Below are 27,732 nucleotides of genomic sequence, written 5' to 3' on the forward strand. Positions count from 1 at the left end.
CAATCTGTGTTACAATGTATTAAGATGAGTGACTATAGGAGAGATTTATATTTAAAGTTGTAATTCTCGAAAACAATATCAATTTACCAATAGTGTTGCTTGAGTGGTATATGGTATATTGTAAAAGTGAGAGAGGGAAGGGACAGGAATTATTTGTGGGAATCATCTTCTCTACCAATGGCCACAGTAGTGACGTTAATGGGAATAAAATGATGTTTTGCTACATAAAAAACTATTTCTTGTCGGTTCACATTACGATATTTAAGATATAACTTTGACCGGTCGACTTAATTTTACTACACTGCAATTTATTTCTAATTTCTTCTTAATATACTGTCTACCATATTTCTTATTTCACACTAAGCTTGCCAGATAAACAATTCATTAGCAAGGAAATAGACAACATACTTGGTGATATAATCGAAACTCATGTTTGGAGAAAAAGTCCTTGAAAACGTCAAACATCTATCAAATTTTGAAGATGACATTCAGATGATACGATTCCATGACTTCATCATTTCGTCTAGAGTAGTCGTGTTGTTTGAAAGAGTGACGCCCTAAATTAATTCGAATCGCAGCTATAATGTAGCAGTGCTTATTGGATTAGATTCGGGACCGAAATTTGTCCCCTTTCAGTGGTTCTGGTTTATAATCAAAATTATAATGTAAACGCCATTGGATGTGAGTAAGAAGCTAGATCTGATATCTCAATTGCAGGAACTTTGAACGACTTCCTGAACCCCATCAATCGGAAGTTGTCTGATCATTTACAGATATATTCGTAATAACAAATATAACAAAGAGCCCTCCAAAAAGTACAGTTAATAATAAGAAAAACACCTGAAGGATTACAAAGAAACAGTGATTGAGATAAAGATCGTTTCCTCATAGAAATGATTATAGATATGGATCATAATTGACAAATAAATAGTATTGTTTTAGAAAAAAAATATTGGAATCTTCGTGTGCAATACTTGGCAGTGGAATGAAAAGTACAAAATTCTGATCATGTCATTTACATATTCTACTGTGTACTTTGCAAGGAGGGTAATTATGTAGGTGAAACAGGTTCTCTGTTCGGCTTACGTTTCAATAATCACAAAAAAGTCCATTCGTGATAATTTTGCAGGATGTCCGAAAATGTCAATCTTCATTTACATTCTTTTAGAACCTAAAATGTATTTTAATTGTCTCTAACTAGAAATCCATAACTGAACGTAAATCTCTCGTATTAAGTTACACACCACCGGCCTCAACAAAGACTTGGTACCCCTAAATAACTACCAGTTCCACTAACGTTTGTAATCCATTCTTCCTATTCTTTGCTTCTTAATCCGCTTCCTGTATAGCCATGGGTTATTTGGTTATATTTCCAGCAATGTTACTTTCACTTATCTTGCGTCATACTTTCATTGTGTTAGTTTATTAATAATTATTATTATTATTTAGCCTAATGTTTGGGAGGAAATGAAGCCTTCACTCAACTCAGGACAGTTCGTTCCCTTATCAATTCGTTCCACTTGCCTTTAAATTTCTTGTTGTGGAACGCTGTCTCAAACCATCCAAGAGTTAACTTCTAATAATGTGCAGCGGAGAGGTTTTCCTGGATTTATAAAAAAATATCTGGAACGCATAGCTTCCTGAAAAGTTACGATATGTGTAATAAGTGCGCATCAGTGTGTGGAATTAAGTGAAGGAGCAAAGTTTCCTTAATAGATACTCAAGGATCAGAGAGGACTAGAGATGGGTGCAATCTGGGGAGGGAGGGGGGCGGAATCGAAAGTCTTAAGATTACCTTAATTCTGTTATTAAAATGGACCCTCTGTACATTCTGTACGACAAATTTCACTATTTGGATGTATTGTAATCAGGCGGCGTGACTGACTACTTTTTTATTTAGCATTTCACCGATTTTAAAAGGACAATTTCGTGTTACAACTGTTTGAATTTCGTAACGAAAGGTCAATTTAATAACACAAAGGCACTTTTTCATTAAGAAAATGTATGGGGAAAGATACTTTTCGTTAAAAAATACAGCACTCCTAATTTATGAAAAGGGGTACTTTTGAGACTTTGCCGTTGTGAACTGGTGAATGGTCAAAAGTAATTGAGTGTGTTGCCGTACCTGAAGTCGATTCACACAGAGATTACAGTAACTACTGTAAATCTTAAAACTTTGTACCACAGTAGAAACTGGATCGTGCTGATAAATATGATAAATCGGTAGTATGTGCTAGTAGATTAACAGCAAGAACTGAGGATAAGTGTAATCCCAACAAATGCTTCAAAATGGATTGGTTGGGACTACACATATCCTTAGTTCTTACTGTAATATGAATAACACATGCTATCGTGTTATAGTAGATCAAGTTTATACTTTGGTACAAAACATTAAGATTTACAGTAGGTAGCTGTGTTCTATGTGTGTACCGGGTGCCTGGATATGTATTATATGGAAATAAACCTCTTATAACAATAAGGAATTAAAGAATGAACTTTTCCCATGTTAACAATTTATTCTAGCAATTGGAAAATCAAATAAATCATGAGCTTAACACAAAATGTTTGTCGAAAAATTCTGAGGTAAATGATTCAATCTTCATGTTTGTGTTAATAGAACATAAATATGGTCTCATTTTGATATAAGTTATTCTACATGCTTTTTGTCTATCAAATATAATATTTAACAGACACTCATATCCAATCAACGATTCCAAAATAAGTTATTTTATATCAAAATTGTTAGCAATAGGAGTCGGTGGAACCACATAATTGTACTAAACAAAACTGATGAAATGATATTTATGAAGTCATTGATCCTAAGGTAATATTTCCACAAAGTGCAAAGAGGATGGTAGTCTCAGTTTTTTTTTTACAATTTGAAACGCAATCTTATACCCTGAATAAGCACGAGATAAGACCTGACGAGAGGGGATAATTGGTTTCCCCAAGGCCCGGAGTCAATGAGGAGATCCACTGAGAAGGATTTGGAAATTTACCGAAGAAATTTAGAAAGTATAATGTATTGTGATTTTTCATAGTAAAATCAAGGGGAAAATGAAATGTGCAAGCAAACTATCTGTAATTATGTAGCCACTTTCCTACTCTAGGGAATGATTTATTTTATAAAACATATTTATAAAAGACAAACTGACTGAAATTTTAGACAATGGATATGCAAAGAATGTTTGTATGGCTACTAGGAACGGGGTTGTGGCCGCTGGATTACAAGCACACCGCTTCAAAAATTCAGTTTCCAGCCCTTAGATGGTGAGCTCCCTATATGACCATGCAATATATACAATTACTATATATTTAAAGCCGAATTTCTCTTGAAATATCTCCCTTGCCTCTTTTTCGGTCGTGTCCGACAGAAACTTAGGCGTGATCCCTTGTTAAACGGTAGCAACATACTGCGGCTTCTGACTGGCACCCACATCAAAGAACTGGCTGTGGGCATTTCAAACAACTAAGGGCTGGATAGCCCAGTTGGTACTGCGCTGTGTCTGTTATCCAAACGCCACTGGTTCGAAGCCAGTTCTAGCCATGACAATTTCTTTGCTCCTTTTTAATATTTTGTTGTAGTGATTCAGTACTTATAAACGATTATCCTTGCTTGTATAAGCTCTATAGTTGATTACTGTAATAAGTTTAGCAGCGTACAACAACATCAGACTTATTGGTGTTTGCCAAGCAGAACAGAAATGACACAGGGAGGAGGTAGAGAAGAGACCATGGTATGTTTCGTTACCTTAATGAGAAAGCACCGGATTAGGGGTGGGGAAGTGGGTGTAGAAGATACCCCATGGCCTCACGAAACTTAAGCATGCCGTATATTGGTTGGATCTTTGCAATCATAATATCAACTTCAGTATAGTATTATTGATCACAGTGCTACTAAATTAATACAGAAAGAAAACCAATATGCAATGTAAAATATTAAAGTTGATCCATGTATTTGTTTTGATATATATGGAGAAAAAGAAAGAGAAATGCACCACAGAGTTTGGTGAAGTACCATATGTGAGAAGAAGCCCGAGTATTGCTCGGTAGTAGCATAAAGAACACTGTCAGGTACAATCAATTTTTAGCCCAAAAAGGAATGAAAAAAAGGGGCCGTGGTGGGGTGTAGTTTAAAGAGGTCTAACTTTCATTTCGGTAAATTTCAGATTACAGTTTCCCCCAGGAAGGCCAGTCCATTCAATACAAGCATCCACAAAGTCACCAGTGCGAAAGAAATAGCGAGAGTTGAGATCACATTCGTCGCATCGGTTGTACCACCAGGCACTGCCCTGTGACAAGGCACAATTACCAGTACCGTGTTTGTCATTATCGTTGTCGGTAGTTGTGAAGGACATATTTCTGTGAATTGCAAATGAGTCTGTGCCTGTAACCAAATATGAAAAAAAGAATTAAACCGATAACCAAACAAGGTATAGGTACGTGATCAATCTGTGTGCAGAGAGAATTGCATATATTTATTGAAAATATATATTTAAGTTTAATCTTATACAAAAATTAATTGTAAAATATTCTTTATATTGTTATTCCTGTGCCAGAAATTAATATGGAAAAGAGAAATATGCCACACTGGTAGTTGAAAACCACCTCTTAGTTTTTGTTGTCCCAACCTCAATTCTATAAGACATTGTTTCATTCTTATTGTTTACCGATTTCTCAATTCCTATTCTTATCGATATATTAATTATTCCGTCGTTCTCAATTGCATATTTAAATAAAACGAAAATACTTAAGCATATATATTTTGAAAAGGTATTGAGTAGAACAAAATACTAACATGTACTTTCCGGCAAGTATTGTCCGAGCTCAACCAGTCTGTATTTACTGCTCTCGTCACTGATTCGGAATCGATCATATATGGCAAAGTAAGGAACGTCGTGTTGCTTATTCATATCAATCCGAATCTCATACTTCTTTTGATTCGTCAAGAGAGAGATTTTGTCGTTACCTAACCAAAATTCCCCGTTCAGAAAACCAAATCCATGTTTGTAATCGTACCACTCACGGAAGAAATCTACGGACCCGTCAACGCGACGCTGGATTATCTGTCGAATGCGATTTATTTGAGAAGGCGGTTGAATAAAAGTGAAAACTTAAAGCTGCAATTTAAGTATACGGTTGCAACTTTGCATCACTTTTACTCGTTGTTGAAATAAATAACTTATGTATAAATTCTTGCGTACTTTAAACGGGTTTACAGCATAGGAAAATGTTTTGCCGTCTGACCCGTGCTTTCGTTTGAGTTTAGTCTGACCAGTGCTTTAGTTTGAGTTGTTCTTACATTTTCCTACTTATGGTTTACATTTGTAAGGAGTTTTTTCTTGATTCGCTCCTTGAGATCATTAATCGTTATGGCATACACTCTCAAGGGATAGAGGCAGTGGTTGGTCAGAGACTACAGCCATGGAGCGCGGGTCAATGAGGAAGCCTTATTTTCAGAATGGAATGGAATCATCAGCTATTTAGGAAATGACGTCATCAGCAAGTTTCATGAAAGGAGCATTCTCTGCGGGAATTTAGCATATTTATTCAAAAAGTCAATATCTTAAATGGAAAGGCGCAGGTGAGGTGGTTTATACAAACAGCCTTCTGATAAAAACTATGTTCCCTATCTTCCCCAAAATCCTATTCACAAGGACTCATTTTGTTTAATCCACGTTAGTACTTGTCAATGTCCCGTAGATAACTCTTTCTGAGTTTAGCAGATTATCACAAATGAATATATGAAATATTTAAATGCAGAAACTCACATTTCGACGGGTTAACAGAGTTTTTAGGGACATAGACAGGGATTCTAACTGTAGACTTCACAGACCCACTCACAGACCCACACACAGACCCACTCTCAGACCCACACACAAACCCACTCTCAGACCCACTCTCTCTCATGTCAGCATGTGGCTTGATCAAACTAATTTTGATAAAACTATATCAGTTTAACTGCATATATTGCTGGTTCCGCTAGTGTGATTTCCTTCTAATTGACGAACAAAATATAGAGAAATTCTTCAACTTAACTTACAGTCCAACCCCCTCCATCAATCGAGTTGTTACAATATACACGGAAAGGTTCTAGAGCATCGTCCGGCTGAATAAGATAAACTCCAGACTTCTTAGTAGAAAATCTTGATGAGAACTTCATGAGATAGTCACGGACTTCAGAACAATCTCTCGGGTACTCGCTTCCTGGTAATTGAAAAATGACGTGATTGCGTAAGCTGATCAATGACTGAAATGAGTAATTCACGAATAATCTTTGTTTATATTAACATTATTGAGTCAAATTTGACATAAATACTCCTTGGATTTTATATTCAGTTTTTATATATAATACACAGACTATTATAGACTATAAAGACTAGTTTCTGAATACCTGTATAAGGTACATGCTGTATACATATGCATATGTTCGTTGCATTACATTGTTCAATGTCTCATATACTGTGTCACTGGGTAGATATCATTGAATTTTGGTAACATTAAATAACATTAAATGTTTTTGCCTTGAAATTATTGTTGTGATTTTCTTTTATAAAACACTACTTCGATAGGGGTAACAATCTCTGCCTACCTACCCATATACATCCCCATGTCTTTCCCAGTCCTACATTAATGTGTGTTGAACCCGTTTAGTATACGATCAAAGCATTGACCACAGATCTCGTTAAAATTATATTCATCTAAAATTATATCGAATCCACAATTACTGACTTCTCAAAATCTCAGTGTAGCCAAAAATATATGTGTCTTGTAAGTCGGTGGATCGCTAAAGATGATACAACTCTCTTCTAGCAATTCAAATGCTATAGCGATTCTAAGAGCATCGAATTTAAATACGTTAAGCGGCCTTTCAGCTGTATTCGAATACCGTAGCTTTAATTGTAGGGATTACTTCTAATGTCTTTAACAGACACTGTCTTTCTATGAAAATGTTATCATATCTATTGATTGAAGTAAAAACTGCTGACCTGTTTACAAGGGCATTTATAAAGAATGTAATGACAGGAAATCACGCGAAGACGGATTAGTTGTAAATAGTTGGGGGACTTAAACTACACAACTCTGTTAGCGGTCGAATGCAGACAAAGAGAGGGCGCCACGCGAACAAGTTTGTACGGTTATTTTAAGCTGACAAAAAAATTGGGCATCTTATCCATTATTCAATCTGTGTTACAATTGTATTAAGATGAGTGACTAGGAGATTTTATATGAAAGGTTGTATTTCTCGAAAATAATATCAATTTACCAATAGTGTTGCTTGAGAGGGATATGGTACGTAAGTGTTAGAGAGGGAGGGACAGGACTTATTTGTGGGATTCATATTTTTTACCACTGGCCACAAAAGTGACGTTAATGGGAAGAAAAGGAACATGATGTTTTGCTACATACAAAACTATTTCTTGTTGGTTCACGTTACGATAATTAAAGTCTAACTTTGTACGGTCGACTAAATTTTACTACGCTACAATTTATTTATAATTGCTTCTTGTTATACTGTCAACCAGATATCTTGATTTGTATGTAGGTATGTATGTATTTTAGAACCTTCTGCTAGCAGAAACTCGCGTAGAAGCCTCATTGGCTTATCAAAGCCGCAAGCTGACCGACGTCAGTCTCTTAGATTCGTATTTAACGTCCAATGATGATGAATTTTCAAATGTCAACAACTCTGTAACTGGACCACATACATTAATCTTGGAGTGACTCGAACCGGGGACCTTATGATTGGAAGGCACCGACGTTAACCACTGAGCTAACACTTTTAGTTTCGGCCCAAGGCCTCTTATCATTCGCTTTACCAGATAAAATTGTTCACGAGTTCTTACAAGCACCAGCTATCCTGAGGGAAACTTCGGAAGGAACCAGCTACTAAATGGTTCGATACAACTTTCGCCCCTATACTCAGGTCGGCTGATCGATTTGCACGTCACAACCGCTGCGGACATCTACCAGAGTTTCCTCTTGCCTCTTCCTGTCCAAGAAAATATAGTTCACCATTTTTCGGGTTTTGGCATTCTTGTTCTTCCTCTGCTCCACCGGACGAGCCGCTTTCGAGGCGCTTCACCGAGCCACTCCACGAGCCGCTCCATCGGACGAGCCGATTTCACGCGTAGCTTGCCAGATGAAACAGTTCATTAGCAATGAAATAGACAACATACTTGGTAATATCATCATAACGCATGTTTGGGTAAATGTCATTGATGACATTTAGATGATATGATTTAATGACTTTATCCTTTCTACAGTAGTCGTGTTTTTTTGAAGGATAACGCTCTATATTAATTCAAATAGAAATGTTATAATGTTGCAGTGCTTATTGGATGTCATATCGAGTGAGATTTTGGGAGCGGATTCCCCCCCCCCCCTCCAGTGGTAGTATCTATATATATATATATCTATATATATATATATATCTTTATATATATATATATATCTTTATATATATATAGAGATAGATATATATATATATATATATATATCTCGAACTCGATAATCTTGTTCATATACGGTACTTTTCTTTCTACATCTAGAGATCAACATGATATATATATATATATATATATATATATATATATATATATATATATATATATAGGTCAATTGTTATATTGACAATTGGACATATTCTTCTAGGAGCAGGGATACGGTGGAGTGTGGGGCGTCACCGTTTGAAAATGTGATCATAAAGACCTATAAATGCAATTATGATAAAGCATACAGTTTACTGATTTAACTTTGGACACTCACTCACCCTTTGTCACCCTCGCGCACCCCTCACCCCCTTCTCCTCCTATTACATCTCCTCTCCCCTTCTCACCCTCTTACATTTCCCTCTTCCTCGAACTCGATAATCTTGTTCATATACGGTACTTTTATTTCTACATCTTCTACTATACGTATAAGCAATAATACAACCGTCATCTTGTATGCAATTCAGAAAAGGTTATATAAGAAAGCCTGTCGTTAAACACTGGCAGCAATAATTGATTTATTAAACGTAACGTTAAGTTTGACTTGACAAGACTCTTCGACCGATGAGCCGAGAATTATGTCGTCTTATATGTTTACAAGAGGAACAATTAAAAATCAGTAATCGCACAAAATGAACTAAATTCAGGCTATGATTTTTATGAGGTCGTAATAACCTTGAAGCGAGCGACCCTTTTTTTTTTAATAATGTAGAATTTTGAAGCCGTGGTTGCTTCTAGCAAGATAATGATAATTTGATAATGATAATTTGTACACAATGAACAGTTTAAAGACACACTTCTCAGAAATGTTTGTTTCAATTGGCCATTCAAGTGATTCAACAAGCAATTCATAAACTCAACATGATACGGTATAAAACGGGGGAGGTTTCCTGTATCTCTTTACATTATTACATTTTTTTCAATATTATTATTATTATCACCACAATCATGGTAAATCTACTTTGAGGTAAATATATCTATTCTTAGAATTTTGTTATTATGTTTCCATATTGATATTTTAATCGTCATATGGCTTTATCAATGCTTTCATATAGGCCTATTATTAATAAAAATGAGCAAGGTTCAGTCGTGTTAATTATGGCCTATGCACGGTATAGAAAGCGAATTTGGAAGGAAAATGTAGAGAGTTCTTTCAGAGACAAAATAATCTTTCTTGATGATTAATTTTGAAAGTGTCTAAATGGTTGTATTATAGGACAAATGATTTCACTTTTTAATGTAATATTTCCTCGTAGACGTGTATATTCCAGAAAATATTATTAAAAGTTATCGTGTCCTCATATACTTGTAACGGACATACTTTATTATGTGCAAATCAAGATTTATTTTCAATATTTTATCCCGTCACTGAACATTTATGTTAATTATATTGTTTACAATGTTATCTACATAAAAAGAACAGCGAATCAAATTTTATGAGATGCAGGTCCATTTACAGATTTACATGTATAAATTGAAGGTAACAGTGTACATTGCGCATATAGGGAATGGTTAACCACCCACCCCACCACCACGGACTCCCATGGGGTTTATGCGAGACCTGGATATAAGTATAAAAATTAATTAGTAGACAGAATACTGCCTTAATGGAAAACACTTTCTTCACCTTTTCCTTAGCTTATTCTTATACGCGGAGCTTTGCTCCATAATCGTTGTAAAACCGACATCATTGGTTGCGTATACCGTATAGTTTGTAGGTTATGATGTACATACATGAATATTGTCCTATACTTGCGTATCTGTCTCGACGCTTGAGATTAGTCTTAGGAGGAATCGTCATATCTTTAATGGAACGCAAACCCACAAACATTATCTTAAGTCTGTAATGCTTTCATAGGACAGAAAGCATATGCAATGAACCACTTCTGAACCACTGGGTCCGGGCGTACCGATTTACCGCTGCAGCATTGGTCCTGGGCGCCTGAAGCATTAGGCCTCGAAGGCGCCGATTTCCTCTTGATTGCGAAAGGTGAGTACGAGGCGCCCAGTGTGCCACATCTTTTAAGCAACCCCCCCCCCCCCTGTCTGGTAGATCACTGAAAATGTAGCAGTATTGTGTATGGGAGGGATATCGTGGTTTAAATATCGTATCAATTCGGAATATATAAACATTTATATATATATATATATATATATATATATATATATATATATATATTTATATTTATATACATATATATATATATATATATATATATTATAACGAAAATCCATGTTTACTCCTAAAGAAAATATATTTAGAGAAAACCAGAGAAATAAGATATGACGCATCATTGACAAATAAGGAGTAAAGTTTTAGAAACTATATTTACCTATGTCAGCAATACTTGGCAGTCGAATGAAAAGTACAAAATGTAACACAATGAAAGTATGATGCTAATTAAGTGAAATTTGCATTGATGGAATTAGAACCAAATAAACTAAAATTATATTATTTTTTTCATTGGTGGCGATTTGTAGTAGCTGGTAAACAGCAAAACGGTAAACGCAAAAGGGCTAAACGAAATAAAAACTAACGCTGTCACTAAACTGCATTTGTGTGGGTCTACCAATATAACATTAATATACTGAAATCTAAAGATTCAAACTTATAAACCTTGTACCAAAACGCATGGCGCTAACTTCCAGTTTTTTTATTTTCTCTGTAACATTTTCAAAATAAAAATAAGATATTATATTTCTAACATTTACAAGTAAGTGTTATATTTTAATAATAATAAACGTATATTTGTATCACTCAATATTCATATATATCCATCGTAACTATAAAACAATATGCATATTCATCGCTTCGGCGGTCATATTTGAAACGTAACCTAATGATTCTGGAGTTGCTATGAGTTACAGGTATACATAATGTACATTCACAATTGACAATCAGAGCAGTTGTCTTGATGTGATTCTTAGCTCGCATCGTCTGTTTTCCAAGTATATACTTCGTAGATTTGAGACGTTTCGGAAGGAATCATGAAGCCGTTTACAATAATCGCCGCCATGGTTTGCGGAATTTATTTACTGCTCGAATGGACCGAGGGTAAGCTACATCTCTTAACGTTTCAACTCCATCTTTTCCCAACAAAACAGGCTGTTTCAAACATTAATTCAGGATGATGCGTAACATGATTATTTTATTTTTTAATAGATCTGTCATAAAATATGTACAAAAAGTTTGATGGCAATAACACTAGCGATGTTGATGACGATTAGACTTTTCTTATCTTGGAACTCTAAATAAATAAGTGTCTTTTACAAGTTGTTATCGGTTCAGTGAAATCAAAATTAAGTTATCCATTGTATGCCATGTTGTTATTGACGTAATTTCGATATATATTATATTCCTGTTTTTGAGTAATGCTGCAACAAAATGGAGGTTTCAAATTCTATGAAGGAGTAGATGATACATTTCTGTCGCTGTTTAGTCGCTGTATACCAGGGTTGTCCAACCTACGGCCCGCGGGCCACAGTAAGGCCCGCCGCAGGGTTGCGTCCGGCCCACCAGAGATGCTCTACTGTGCGAAATTTAGTGAGCAGATTTATTGATAACAATTTGAAGCTATATAATCAATCATTCAAACCTTCTGGGTCCAAAAAACTGCATAAAGGTCTCAGCGTAGGGGGCGGGGCGGCTGGACTTAATTCATCTGCTTTATCAGGAAAGAAAATAAATCAGTGCGCACCGCGGGCAGTGCCCACATTTTCTTGCCTTGGGCTTCGCGCAAACAAATTGAAAATCGTAGGTTTCATGCGGCCCCTCCTTCATCATAAGCATTCCATGTGGCCCTCCTCTGCAAAAGGTTGGACAACCCTGCTGTATACTGAACATAGCAATTGTAAATTGTGAAATAAATCACGCTACATTATGTCCACTTCAATTTCAGAAAATTGTCATAATTTTCAAGCATTTGGGGGTTTGATATTGACGTCAAATGTTCACCTAAGGCAATAAACAACAGCATGAAACATTAAACATAGACATAACTTTTCAAACATCATCATATTTGCTAAGCCTTTCAATGTGTTTCTTTCAAGACATAAATATATATCTAATCGACAGTTTAAGCAACATGTGATATAATACGTTGCCTCATATGCTAAACGTGACTAGATGCGCTTATTTGTGACAGTAGGTTATTAATCGTAACCAAGCTATACCGTTTTGTTAGTGTGAAAGCATCAAGTTTAGTTTGTTTTAGAAGTCTACAATATAGTTCTAAATAATTCAGCGATCTGAACAAACTAAGATCTCTGAAATTTATTAAATTTACTCGTGTTTATAAAATACAGATTATTTTAATAAATATCTTCAAAAATGCTTTGGCTTAAAAAAAAAATGAATTTATTGACGTAAAAGAAGGTTAATATGTTTTCACTGTCATTCATACATGGGAGGCTAAACATATCGTTTTAACAAATTTACCGAATGTTACTCATAGCAATATATACTAACGTCAAACAAATACATCATAAATTTGCAAATAGCAAGAACTTTTATAATCAACTAGCATACTTTCTCAGGACAATATCTATCGAGAAAAATCAATATAGGTAACAACGAGGAAAAGAATCATATCTTTCATGAATTTTAACCCTTGTGTTATATATATATATATATATATATATATATATATATATACTAAATACGTCATTATTATTCCTCTTCAAGGAAAGACTTGCTATTACACAACAACAATTGACGAGAATGGCGCTGCAAAGTGGATCAGAGACAAAGGAGATTGTGATGTCATCAAATTTGGGGGTGTTAAGACTACCGCAACACCAAAATCATTCACAGGTGAGGGTGTTCATCTGAGCATAAATATTAAACTATTTTATGATGACTGGGAGCCATGGCAGAGTTGAAACTGTACATATATTCACTTTTATTGTCAAGTAAAAGCATCAAGTATATAGATGTTAACATTCATTGGATTCTGTTATTCTTTCATGTTAAAGATGGCATTTTGATAATACGTAAGTGACACCCTAGATATAACAGCAGTGGCGTAGCAAGAGGGGCGCCAGGGGGGCAATCCCCCCAAATTTGCTTTGTGCTACAGTCTTGCCCCCCCCCCCCCTTAAGTGAAATCCAGTAATGTATTCAAAATACTTCTTTTTTACATTTTTTTCGAGTTCTAATCACAAGTATTCATTCCTCATGGCTCATGTTCATACTTCATATAAGGTCAGAACTTGGTGATCAGACCGAGATATTGCACATGTTGGGCTTTCATCATACCCACATACGGAGACCGTTGATCAATATCGTCCTGCAGAATAAGCGCCAATAATTTGGCCGGTTGTATAACCATTACAAACTAGCGCTAGCAACCCATGTGTATTTTCAGCGACCAACTTAATGATGCCACTCGTGGAGAATTTTCACTTCACGTATAGGCCTATATGCCTAGTGAAAATTGTTTGTGTCGAAATCTGGGCATGTAGTGAATAAGAGTAGCTAATTCATTGTATCCTTTTCATAATGTGGTGTTGCCCCCTTAAGAAAAATCTTGCCCCCCCCCCCTAACAATAGAATGCTGGCTACGCCACTGCACTACAGACGAGTTGTGCGGAATAATTTTAGTAAACATGCCCAAAATATCAGATCAACATTTGTCTATAATTTCACTTCATAAGCTTACATCTTAGGACTCATCTCTGAACACAGAACAAAGCTTTAATTTCCTACCAATGAACAAACGGTTTTCTATAACGATTCAGCAGTATTAAAAGGAAGTTGTTTGACAACTAAATGTATGGTTCTTAAAGAATAAATAACATAAATACATGATAAGAAATGAGCCGAACTTAATACAGTTAAGAAACAACGCATTATAAAGCTTCCCGGAATTCGATGAATATCGGCATTTCATGTATAAATGCCATGCGCCTTTACCTTTAGCAATCACAATCGGCTCTATATAATATTCTATCCAACCGGACACCGACCCAGAAATAAAGCAGATATACATAATGAAATGCCTTTAAATTCGACTCAATCCATCAAAATCTCTAGTATTAATGTAATTTAGTCACTACATTTTCTTTGTACATATATAATATGTTCCGTTAATTATATAACAATGAAACTACTAGAGCGGGAACCCAGAGGGTTTGGTTAGCTGGGAAGGTAACCAATTGCCTTGTACGTCACAATGTTCACAGTGCATTCCTGTATATGAAACCAGACGACTGGCAAACCGGCTGTGGTGGGTGTGTCTGGGAGAGCAATTTTAAAGTCACCTAAAAGCTAACCTAGATCAGCTTTCATGGTAACCACATCAAAGTAAGTACAATGTGTCAGGTATGGCCCCAAGAGCAACAAATGGCCATCGCCAGTAATTATTGGTGGTGGGGTACCCCTGCCAGTCATCAATAATTGACCCCTCACGGCTGACCTAGGTCAGCTCATGAGGTAACCACTTGAAACCTACTGGAAAATGATGGTTAGGACTTCAGATACAAGGGATGGGCATTGCCAGTGATTTTTATTGGTGGGGTACCCCTGCCAGGAGACCTCCAAAATGCCCCTCCCTCCTTGACCTAGGTCAGTTCATGAAGTTACCATGTGAAAACTACTGGAAAATGATTGGCAAGACTCTATATGTAATTGATGGGCATTTCCAGTAATTAATATTAGTGGGGTACCTCTGCCAGTAGACCCCCAAAATGCCCATCCCCTCATTGACCTAGGTGAGCTCATGAAGTAGTAACCAGTTAAAAACTGCTGGAAAATGATTGGCAAGACTCTATATGTAATGGATGGGCATTTCCAGTAATTTATATTAGTGGGGTACCCCTGCCAGTAGACCCCCAAAATGCCCATCCCCTCATTGACCTAGGTGAGCTCATGAAGTAGTAACCAGTTAAAAACTGCTGGAAAATGATTGGCAGGACTCTATATGTAAGGGATGGGCATTTCCAGTAATTTATATTGGTGGGGTACCCCTGCCAGTAGACCCCCAAAATGCCCATCCCCTCATTGACCTAGGTGAGTTCATGAAGTAACCAGTTAAAAACTACTGGAAAATGATAGGTATCACTTCATATGTAAGGGATGGGCATTTCCAGTAATTTATATTAGTGGGGTACCCCTGCCAGTAGACCCCCAAAATGCCCATCCCCACATTGACCTAGGTGAGCTCATGAAGTAACCAGTTGAAAACTACTGGAAAATGATTGGCAGGACTCAACATGTAGGGGATGGGCATTTCCAGTAATTTATATTAGTGGGGTACCCCTGCCAGTAGACCCCCAAAATGTTTCAGGAAGTATGTTTTTGACGGTCAACGTTCATTTCATTCAGCTGTTCTGAAGTGGTCCGTTCAAGTTACCGTAGATTTACTAATGCCAAGGTGACTGTCTGTGATGTGGTCCATGCCAGTGGCACCAGCCTGTTTCCATGGGTCAAGGAAAAATATATTAATCTGATGAATGATTCACTGTTTGTGCTTTTGTTGCCATACCAATTTCTTTTAGCATGGGGACATTTTTTGTGAAAAACCATAAAACAATAATCTACGACCTATGACCTGAAACTTGGTTTCTTTGAGAGGTCTTCATAAATAGTTATTACACATACTGACATAGGGGAGGGTTATAAAACCTTTTATAATATACTTCTACTTCTATATAATTTTATAATACCTTTTTTCTTTCATGGCATGGAATTTTTTATTCACAGTGGTTATCGAGAGGTCAAATTCAATGATCAGAGTTTATATATAGTCCTCTCAAAGAAACCAAGTTTCAGGTCATATGTCGTAGATTATTGTTTTATGGTTTTTCACAAAAAATGTCTCCATGCTAAAAGAAATTGGAAATTACTGGAAATGACTCTCCTTAAATCTGAAGTCCTACCTATCATTTTCCAGAATTTTTCAATTGGTTACACCATAAGCTCACCTAGGTTAATAATGGGGGGGGGGTCGGACTCTGGCAGTGGTGGCCCACCAATATAAATTACTGGAAATGCCCATCCCCTACATATAGAGTCCTGCCAATCATTTTCCAGTAGTTTTCAACTGGTTAATTCATGAGCTCACCTAGGTCAATGAGGGGATGGGCATTTTGGGGGTCTACTGGCAGGGGTACCCCACTAATATAAATTTTTGGAAATGTCCATCCCTTACATATGAAGTGATACCTATCATTTTCCAGTAGGTTTCAACTGGTTACCTCATGAGCTCACCTAGGTCAATGAGTGGATGGGCATTTTGGGGGTCTACTGGCAGGTGTACCCCACTAATATAAATTACTGGAAATGCCCATCCCTTCCATATAGAGTCCTGCCAATCATTTTCCAATAGTTTTTAACTGGTTACCTCATGAGTTGACCTGGGTCAAGGAGGGGATGGGCATTTTGGAGGTCTACTGGCAAAAATCACTGGCAATGCCCATCCCTTGTATCTGAAGTCCTAACCATCATTTTCCAGTAGGTTTTAAGTGGTTACCTCATGAGCTCACCTAGGTCAATGAGGGGACGGGCATTTTAGGGGTCTACTGGCAGGTGAACCCCACTAATATAAATTACTGGAAATGCCCATCCCTTCCATATAGAGTCCTGCCAATCATTTTCCAGTAGTTTTTAACTGGTAACCTCATGAGTTGACCTGGGTCAAGGAGGGATGGGCATTTTGGAGGGCATTTGTTGCTCTTGGGGCCATACCTGACACATTGTACTTACTTTGATGTGGTTACCATGAAAGCTGATCTAGGTTAGCTTTTAGGTGACTTTAAAATTGCTCTCCCAGCCACACCCACCACAGCCGGTTTGCCAGTCGTCTGGTTTCATATACAGGAATGCACTGTGAACATTGTGACGTACAAGGCAATTGGTTACCTTCCCAGCTAACCAAACCCTCTGGGCTCCCGGTCTATACTTTGTTTTGCGAAATTGTTGTGACAAAGTGCAGTGACGCATCTCAATAGATATGTCTCCATGCAAACAGTGTCACATAAGGTTATCTTGATTTTGTCAAAAGTTAGTATTGGGCATCCCGATTCCCATAAAGTCAGATTCATGCCAATAATCTGTCAACAGACATTTAATTTCCAGAACGAACATTAACCATTAGTGCAGTGATTTATTTATTGAAGGACTCAGTAGTAAATGCAGTTCTTACCAACTTCCTTTCAGTTTGTGTTAAATTGTCGTTTTACTCTCTTTAACTTCTAAACAATTCTTGTGTTCATTCACAATTGTCCTTCAAATATTGTTTGCTTCCTGACGTACAAGTTTTTAAACTTTTCAAACAAACAATGCAATGAACAAATTCAATATACTAAGCTGTTTTATAGTTTCAAATCAAATATTTATATTGGTGCCATATTATGTGTTTGCTTAAATTTGCTAATCATCAGTCAGCATGTATTATCTGAAAGTAAACTGAAATACTATTTTTGGTAACCAATGCGATGGTTGATCTACTGTAAATGAAACATTCGTATATATAGAAAGATGATGCCAGAAAAGTTTAAATTTGTAAGTCAGGCAAACATATTTCCAAAATGATTCTTTACCGAAAATATTTGATAACATTTCTTGCATCGGGTTGCGCGTCATAAACTAATTTTACTTAATTGTATGTTCAAGTGAATTATAGCAAGGATTCTGAGGATGGGAGCTGAGTAGGATGTACTCCGATAAACATAAATTAAGCCAAATATCAAATAAAAAGGGAAGAAAGTACAAATTTGCATGTTTATCTAAAGAATTCTCATTTCTTATTGTCCTAAAATTATTATTCAAAAGCTCTTGTTAGAAAGATATTGTTATGTAATAGTCTACTTGACTACGGTCAAGTAAGTTACAAACCAAATGAACACAAACTTGATCATATATTTCTCTTCAACATATTCTTCAGGCAAAGGAATTTCAACAACTACTGAGGATATCTTGACCTCTTCAACTGCACAAACATCAGAGGATATACCTTCCGCAAAAGCTGTTGGCAGGACTAATAATCCACCAGGTGGGTATACGTACTTTTGCATATTAAGAGTTTATCTGTTGTAACCATGTATGCATGCATATACCATCTACAGAACTGTTGGTAGCACTAATGCAAAAGTACTTGTTCTTAATTAGATTTTCAAGTGAATTATAACAAGGGTATTGAGGAGGGGAGGGGTGTGGGATGTACTCCGATAAACATAAATTAAGCCAAAAGTTTAAATAAAATGGGAACAAAGTACAACATTTTAGGGTTATCCCAAACAAATCTCAATTTCTTATTGACCCAAATTATTCTTTAAAAGCTCTATATTAGTAAGATATAGTTATGTTATACTCTACTTGACTACGGTCAAATAAGTTACAAACCAAATGAAAACAAACTTAGATCATATATTTCTCTTCAACATATTCTTCAGGCAAAGGAATTTCAACAACTACTGAGGATATCCTGACCTCTTCAACTGCACACACATCAGAGGATACACCATCCACAGAAGCTGTTGGTAGCACTAATAATCTGCCAGGTGGGTATACGTACTTTTCCATATTAAGAGTTTATCTGTTGTAACCACGTATGCATGCATATACCATCTACAGAAACTGTTGGTAGCACTAATGCAAAAGTACTTGTTTTTAATTAGATTTTCAAGTGAATTATAACAAGGGTATTCGGGAGGGTAGCGGTGTGGGATGTACTCCGATAAACATAAATTAAGCCAAAATTTTACATAAAATGGGAACAAAGTACAACATTTTAGGGTTATCCCAAACAAATCTCATTTCTTATTGACCCAAATTATTCTTAAAAAGCTCTATATTAGTAAGATATAGTTATGTTATACTCTACTTGACTACGGTCAAATAAGTTACAAACCAAATGAAAACAAACTTAGATCATATATTTCTCTTCAACATATTCTTCAGACAAAGGAATTTCAACAACTACTGAGGATATCCTGACCTCTTCAACTGCACACACATCAGAGGATACACCATCCACAGAAGCTGTTGGTAGCACTAATAATCCACCAGGTGGGTATACGTACTTTTCCATATTAAGAGTTTATCTGTTGTAACCATGTATGCATGCATATACCATCTACAGAACTGTTGGTAGCACTAATGCAAAAGTACTTGTTCTTAATTAGATTTTCAAGTGAATTATAACAAGGGTATTGAGGAGGGTAGCGGTGTGGGATGTACTCCAATAAACATAAATTAAGCCAAAAGTTTAAATAAAATGGGAACAAAGTACAACATTTAAGGGTTATTCCAAACAAATCTCATTTCTTATTGACCCAAATTATTCTTTAAAAGCTCTATATTAGTAAGATATAGTTATGTTATACTCTACTTGACTACGGTCAAATAAGTTACAAACCAAATGAAAACAAACTTAGATCATATATTTCACTTCAACATATTCTTCAGGCAAAGGAATTTCAACAACTACTGAGGATATCCTGACCTCTTCAACTGCACACACATCAGAGGATACACCATCCACAGAAGCTGTTGGTAGCACTAATAATCCACCAGGTGGGTATACGTACTTTTCCATATTAAGAGTTTATCTGTTGTAACCACGTATGCATGCATATACCATCTACAGAACTGTTGGTAGCACTAATGCAAAAGTACTTGTTCTTAATTAGATTTTCAAGTGAATTATAACAAGGGTATTGAGGAGGGGAGGGGTGTGGGATGTACTCCAATAAACATAAATTAAGCCAAAAGTTTAAATAAAATGGGAACAAAGTACAACATTTAAGGGTTATCCCAAACAAATCTCAATTTCTTATTGACCCAAATTATTCTTTAAAAGCTCTATATTAGTAAGATATAGTTATGTTATACTCTACTTGACTACGGTCAAATAAGTTACAAACCAAATGAAAACAAACTTAGATCATATATTTCTCTTCAACATATTCTTCAGACAAAGGAATTTCAACAACTACTGAGGATATCCTGACCTCTTCAACTGCACACACATCAGAGGATACACCATCCACAGAAGCTGTTGGTAGCACTAATAATCCACCAGGTGGGTATACGTACTTTTCCATATTAAGAGTTTATCTGTTGTAACCACGTATGCATGCATATACCATCTACAGAACTGTTGGTAGCACTAATGCAAAAGTACTTGTTCTTAATTAGATTTTCAAGTGAATTATAACAAGGGTATTGAGGAGGGTAGCGGTGTGGGATGTACTCCAATAAACATAAATTAAGCCAAAAGTTTAAATAAAATGGGAACAAAGTACAACATTTAAGGGTTATCCCAAACAAATCTCAATTTCTTATTGACCCAAATTATTCTTTAAAAGCTCTATATTAGTAAGATATAGTTATGTTATACTCTACTTGACTACGGTCAAATAAGTTACAAACCAAATGAAAACAAACTTAAATCATATATTTCTCTTCAACATATTCTTCAGGCAAAGGAATTTCAACAACTACTGAGGATATCCTGACCTCTTCAACTGCACACACATCAGAGGATACACCATCCACAGAAGCTGTTGGTAGCACTAATAATCCACCAGGTGGGTATACGTACTTTTCCATATTAAGAGTTTATCTGTTGTAACCACGTATGCATGCATATACCATCTACAGAACTGTTGGTAGCACTAATGCAAAAGTACTTGTTCTTAATTAGATTTTCAAGTGAATTATAACAAGGGTATTGAGGAGGGTAGCGGTGTGGGATGTACTCCAATAAACATAAATTAAGCCAAAAGTTTAAATAAAATGGGAACAAAGTACAACATTTAAGGGTTATCCCAAACAAATCTCAATTTCTTATTGACCCAAATTATTCTTTAAAAGCTCTATATTAGTAAGATATAGTTATGTTATACTCTACTTGACTACGGTCAAATAAGTTACAAACCAAATGAAAACAAACTTAGATCATATATTTCTCTTCAACATATTCTTCAGGCAAAGGAATTTCAACAACTACTGAGGATACCCTGACCTCTTCAACTGCACACACATCAGAGGATACACCATCCACAGAAGCTGTTGGTAGCACTAATAATCCACCAGGTGGGTATACGTACTTTGCCATATTAAGAGTTTATCTGTTGTAACCATGTATGCATGCATATACCATCTACAGAAACTGTTGGTAGCACTAATTCAAAAGTACTTGTGCTAAATTAGATTTTCAAGTGAATTATAACAAGGGTAGTGAGGAGGGTAGCGGTGTGGGATTTACTCCGATAAACATAAATTAAGCCAAAAGTTTAAATAAAAAGGGAACAAAGTACAACATTTTAGGGTTATCCCCAACAAATCTCATTTCTTATTGACACAAATTATTCTTAAAAGCTCTATCTTAGTAAAAAATAGTTATGTTATACTCTACTTGACTACGGTCAAATAAGTTACAAACCAAATAAACACAAACTTAGATCATATATTATTCTTCAACACATTCTTCAGGCAAAGGAAGTTTAACAACTACTGAGGATATCTTGACCTCTTCAACTGCACACACATCAGAGGATATACCACCCAAAGAAGCTGTTGGTAGCACTTATAATCCACCTGGTGGGTATACGTACTTTTCCATATGAGGAGTTTATCTGTTGTAACCATGTATGCACACATCTAAACTGTTGGTAACACTAATGCAAAAGTACTTACAAAAAAGTACGGTCAAATAAGTTACAAACCAAATAAAAACAAATTTAGATCATATATTTCTCTTCAACATATTCTTCAGGCAAAGGAATTTCAACAACTACTGAGGATATCCTTACCTCTTCAACTGCACACACATCAGAGGATACACCATCCACAGAAGCTGTTGGTAGCACTAATAATCCACCAGGTGGGTATACGTACTTTTCCATATTAAGAGTTTATCTGTTGTAACCATGTATGCATGCATATACCATCTACAGAAACTGTTGGTAGCACTAATGCAAAAGTACTTGTTTTTAATTAGATTTTCAAGTGAATTATAACAAGGGTATTCGGGAGGGTAGCGGTGTGGGATGTACTCCGATAAACATAAATTAAGCCAAAATTTTAAATAAAATGGGAACAAAGTACAACATTTTAGGGTTATCCCAAACAAATCTCATTTCTTATTGACCCAAATTATTCTTAAAAGCTCTATATTAGTAAGATATAGTTATTTTATACTCTACTTGACTACCATCAAATAAGTTACAAACCAAATGAAAACAAACTTAGATCATATATTTTTCTTCAATATATTCTTCTGGCAAAGTAATTTCAACAACTACTGAGGATATCCCGACCTCTTCAGCTGCACAAACATCAGAGGATATACCTTCCAAGGAAGCTGTTGGCAGCACTAATAATCCATCAAGTGGGTATACGTACTATAGCATATTAGCAGGTTATCTGTTGTAACCATGCATTCATACATATCATCCACAGAAGCTGTTGGTAGCACTAATACATTACCAAGTGGGTATACGTACTATTGCATATTAGGATGTTATCTGTTGTAACTATGCATGCATACATATTCCATCTACAGAAGCTGTTGGTAGCCCTACTGTCGAGTCATTGTTTACAGACTGTCAGGAAGTTTATGACGCTGGACATACACAAGATGGGGTTTATACAATCAAGCCAACTGGATGGCCTGGTTCACCGTTCAACGTATCTTGTAACATGGAAAACGGTGGAGGGTGGACCGTAAGTCTTGATTTATAAAAGAGTAATGTTTCAACTATGTTTCTGTGGGTTATTATGATTTAGTCTATAGCAGACGCTAATGAAAGTACGAGTTTCTGTTTTTGGTTTAGTTGCACTTTATAATTCTTAACCAGGAATTGAATATATTAAAAATACTAGGTAGATGCAAAGGGTGACAATCCAAAAAATGTCCTTCCCCCTAAAGCAAAACAAAACAAACAAAGTTCTAAGTTTGTCATACTGAAACATTATTTTTTTTTATAAATATATATTCGTGCGGTATTTCTTGAATAAGTTTGTGTGTTAGCATGCTTCAATTAATCCAATAACTCTCTTTTTTTCATTATTTTTACCTGCTATCTTTTCAGGTGTTTCAACGTCGTACCGATGGCTCTACTAGTTTTTATCAAAACTGGACTGCGTATAAAGAAGGGTTTGGTGACAGCAGGAACTTATGGCTAGGAAATGAAAAGCTTCATTACTTGACGAACCAAAGAAACTACAAGCTTCGCTTTGACATCACTACTTCTAATGGGTCGGCTTTATATGCTGAATTTACAGAGTTTCAAATAAAGTCTGAAAGCAGCAACTACACAATGAATAAACTGGGCACTCGCAGTGGAAATACAGGTTTGTTGCATGTTGGATATTTGCGCCTTGCCTTGGATAACAGGTCAAGTTAAAGTTACTAGTATGTTCACACTAAACTTTATGAAAAAATGGTTGTCAAGGTTTCAGCACTTCTTGATGTTAAATATTACCTACAAAATATGTATATATGTATATGAGTACACTGTATCAGAAACCCTTACAAAGAGGGTTGGTATAACACCCCCCCCCCCCCTCCTTTCACACTTCACACACAGCCTTTCTCCTGTTGTATCGACGAGATAATTATATAGTTTATAATCCAGTTCAGGGTCTGTAGGATCAGTCGCACGCATTAATCAGAAGGCAAAAACCGATAGAAACAGAACAAGTGATGAAATAATACCAAATACCAAATTGCTGTTCATTTGTCTCTCCCTTCCAATCATCTCAATTTAGTGGCAATTGATATGAAGAAACCTTTTCAATTTCGCCAGTTTTGGTTTCATAATCTTGCAATTGAAAGAGCAAGAAGGTTTTGCCTCTCCCAGGCTGGACCCGTTACCTTAACCGTCTCAATTGAATACTGTTGGTATCTTTGACAAAATATTGAAGTAGTCTGACTAGTCGATGAACAAGAATGTATGCTGAATGAACAAGCATCAGGATAAGAACAGGAAATAATACGAGAGGCAAATACGATCATATATCGTCACAGAACCAGTAACAGAAATAAATATTCATGGCTTGCAGTGAACACATACTACTAACAGAATAATGTTTCTTATAACATATGTGAAATAATTATACCAAGAAGAGCCGTACACCGTGTTTCAAGACAAGGACAAACTGAGACATAGAATGAAATTAAAAATGTGAATATAATAACTAAAAACTATTTAATGGAAAGCCCAGGATTTAGGTCTCCGTTCGGACCAAATACCATATTTACTCATTTTATCATAATATTTAATATCAATAGACATTTATTACATTTCATGTAATAAGCAAGATTACAGCTTTTACATTAATATACATCAGTTCATTTCAATCCAGATCAATGATCCTCTTACAGTCACATATACGGAGAGGGTAAACTAATACAACAGTGCATGATATATCTAATGATCGCGAAATTACTCAACTGATCATAAGAAATAATTCAATTCAATTTGCATCCCCCACCCTTCATTCCAGTTCACTATAATACTTATTTCATGACCCAACAAAAATTGTCTGCAGTATATCAGGATACTAACGCAATTGTTTAATGGCCAAGTATTAACCACTGATGGTTCTTGCATTTTTGCTTCACAGGTGAATATTTCTCTAAGAACAAAGGAAAACAATTCAGCACGCATGACCGAGACAATGACGGATGTGGTAACTTCGACTGTGCAGAGAAGCACAGAAGCGGCTGGTGGTACTCGAATACTTTGTGCACTCGTTGTTTTAGTACTAGTCATAGCTATTGTAATCGTTTTCAATACAGCAGCAGCTGCATGTCATTTTGTACGGCTCACAACCTTAACGGCGTCTACAATGGAGGAAATGGGGAAATGATCTACTCTCGTTATAATAACTGCAACGTCCAATTCGTTGAGATGAAAATTCGACCATCCTCTTGAGTTGATGACGGATAGTCTGCCTTGTGATTTCTCTCGAAACCATTGTAAAATGAACAAATAGTTTCGATATGAGAAAAACAATAAACTGGACGAAACGAGCTATTGGAAGTATCCGTGAAAAAACAAATACATTAAATTATGTTTCATCTTCGAGGATTGAAACCTCTCAAGAAAACTTTAATTAGGAGATGATATGTTCAAATGTGAGTGGCAGATTTACAAAAAACAAACAAACAATAGTATTCTTTAATCTTCAGAGATATTGTTGAATATTCCTTTATTTGAAATAATTTCCTAAACTGTTCATGTTTCAATTTGTTTCAATGTTTTTTTTTTCCACTGTATTTATTTACAATATCGTAACATACAAAAGAATCAGCAAAAAGACTTACATAAAGAAGCATACATTAAGAAATCATTAAAGTCGTTAAGGTTAATTACACAAATTGTTGTTTTGCATAGATATGACACAGTAAAGGTCAGGTCGAAAGCGAAAGCGAAACTTAAAATAAAATTCGTGCACATCTGGGATTTTGTTATTCAACCTACAAGTGTAAATATATTTTTTAGCATGCAAAATTAAAAAGTTCATAGGATTACCCATATCATCAAAATCATCAAAACAAATATTGGTCAAATTAAAAGTATAATTATTTTTGAATGCAATTTGAATTCACTGCCTCCCAGAATCGCTCAACGTGACTACAATTATGAAACAAATGTATTAGAGTTTCTTCGGCATTCTTGCAAAATGAACAAACTGGAGAATTGACCTTTTTCATTTTATAAAGCAAGCTATTTATGCCTAAAATACGATGTAGGAAACGCAATTGTAAATATGATACTTTGGGGTTATTCACAGCCGTATACGGAAGACTAAAAATCTTATTCCAATCTACTTCAATGGAAAATTTATAGCTTGCCATTTCAAACAAGACGACGGAGCGTGCAGAGACCGGTAGTTAGCTTCCCTATTATAAACATTTGTGGTTATTTTATGTGTGCGCATGCACATATAAAAGTTATTTTCACTCATTGGGAGCAAATCAGAATCATGGTACCCCCTCCCATGACCAGGAATGGCGTGAATAATCCCAAGTATGAAGTAAATGGAAAATTTCTAACATTTATTTTCTCTTAAAACGTGTTATATGGAATTACCGAGCCATCGTTTTAATGACATCTTTCAAATGATTTTTTCTGTGATTTAAAAGATTATAATGGAAATCACTTTATTGTTAACCAATATATGAATGTTGTTTAAAATGATTTCATTGCCGTAATTACTATCTGGATGATGAAAATTAAACTCAGTCCAAGCCTCACACACTTCTCTGCCAAAAAAATATTAGAAATACGTGAAACTGCCTCCTTATTGAAATTAAATTAAAAAAGAAAAGCACCACCGAACTGTTTTAGGTACAAATCAAAAAAATATTTTCCAGTTTCCTACTTGGGGGGGGGTGGGGGGCTAAATGCCGTTTTACCCAGCTACATGGAGTTTAGATTTTTAATGAATGATTCAACATCTGTTATATCAAAGCCACCATTAACTTTCTTATTAATAAGGGTGCTACGTTTCATTTTCTAAGGTTTATTGTTCCAAATAAAATTATACACAATTATATTAACCTCTTAAATGAACTAAGAGGAGGATTAGGTAGAACACTAAAAAGAAAAACAAGTTGCGAAATGGCCAAACTCTTAATAACAGTTATTTTACCAGTTGGTGTTAAGTCACGTTTTGACCACATTCCAAGTAAATGTTTGAGCCTGGATAATTTGGGAAGATAATTCAACGAAAAGAAATCTTCATTGTTTGTAGTAAATGTGACATCAATATATTTCACGGGATTAGGATTAACATTAAAACAATACTCAAGAAAATAACGGGGAACCCTTGAAACCAAAGCACCCAATGCAAAAAGAATGATTTGCTGAACTTAACTTTTAAACCCGAAGCGACAGACAAATTATTAAGAATGTTAACAACCTCTACAAGAGAAGCGCGAGAACCATCGAAAAATAAAACAGTATCATCGGCATATTGTAAAATTCTAATTTCAGAGTTATTAATATAGATATGCCTTTGATAGGACAGCTGGTTTTAACCATGAACGTGAGAAATTCTGAACATAAAATAAAGAGGTAAAGACTGAGTAAACAACCTGTCTTACACCTCGAGAAATACTAAAATACTGAGAGAGATGACCATTGTTAATAACACAAGATGTAACGTTCCCACAATAGGTTCTAACCCACCTAATACATTTTGGACCAAAATTGAAGAATTTTAAACTTTGATAAAGAAACTCCCATGTCCAAACAATCAAAAGCCTTTTCCAAATCTAGA

The 27,732-nt window shown here is 35.7% G+C and overlaps 2 protein-coding genes across 2 annotated transcripts; one reads left to right on the top strand and one right to left on the bottom strand.

Moving 5' to 3' along the window:
- Nucleotides 1–3,939: 3,939 nt before the first annotated feature.
- LOC139973030 (ficolin-2-like) lies at nucleotides 3,940–6,227 on the bottom strand. The gene is made up of 3 exons (XM_071979379.1): nucleotides 6,044–6,227; nucleotides 4,799–5,066; nucleotides 3,940–4,387 (listed from the first exon to the last, which is right to left on the bottom strand). The coding sequence occupies exons 1-3, from the start codon at nucleotides 6,161–6,163 to the stop codon at nucleotides 4,134–4,136; spliced, it is 642 nt and encodes a 213-aa protein (XP_071835480.1). The 5' UTR covers nucleotides 6,164–6,227; the 3' UTR covers nucleotides 3,940–4,133.
- Nucleotides 4,322–26,793, top strand: LOC139973956 (uncharacterized). Its single transcript, XM_071980847.1, has 17 exons — nucleotides 4,322–4,439; nucleotides 10,351–10,482; nucleotides 11,443–11,547; nucleotides 13,177–13,305; nucleotides 18,377–18,484; nucleotides 18,885–18,992; nucleotides 19,393–19,500; nucleotides 19,900–20,007; nucleotides 20,408–20,515; nucleotides 20,916–21,023; nucleotides 21,424–21,531; nucleotides 21,931–22,038; nucleotides 22,214–22,321; nucleotides 22,727–22,828; nucleotides 23,003–23,163; nucleotides 23,532–23,793; nucleotides 25,069–26,793. Exons 3-17 carry the CDS (start codon nucleotides 11,481–11,483, stop codon nucleotides 25,377–25,379), a joined length of 2,004 nt encoding a protein of 667 aa, XP_071836948.1. The 5' UTR covers nucleotides 4,322–4,439; nucleotides 10,351–10,482; nucleotides 11,443–11,480; the 3' UTR covers nucleotides 25,380–26,793.
- The last annotated feature ends 939 nt before the right edge of the window (nucleotides 26,794–27,732 follow it).

Source organism: Apostichopus japonicus, chromosome 9, assembly GCF_037975245.1.
Source record: "Apostichopus japonicus isolate 1M-3 chromosome 9, ASM3797524v1, whole genome shotgun sequence".
NCBI classification, from domain to species: domain Eukaryota; kingdom Metazoa; phylum Echinodermata; class Holothuroidea; order Aspidochirotida; family Stichopodidae; genus Apostichopus; species Apostichopus japonicus.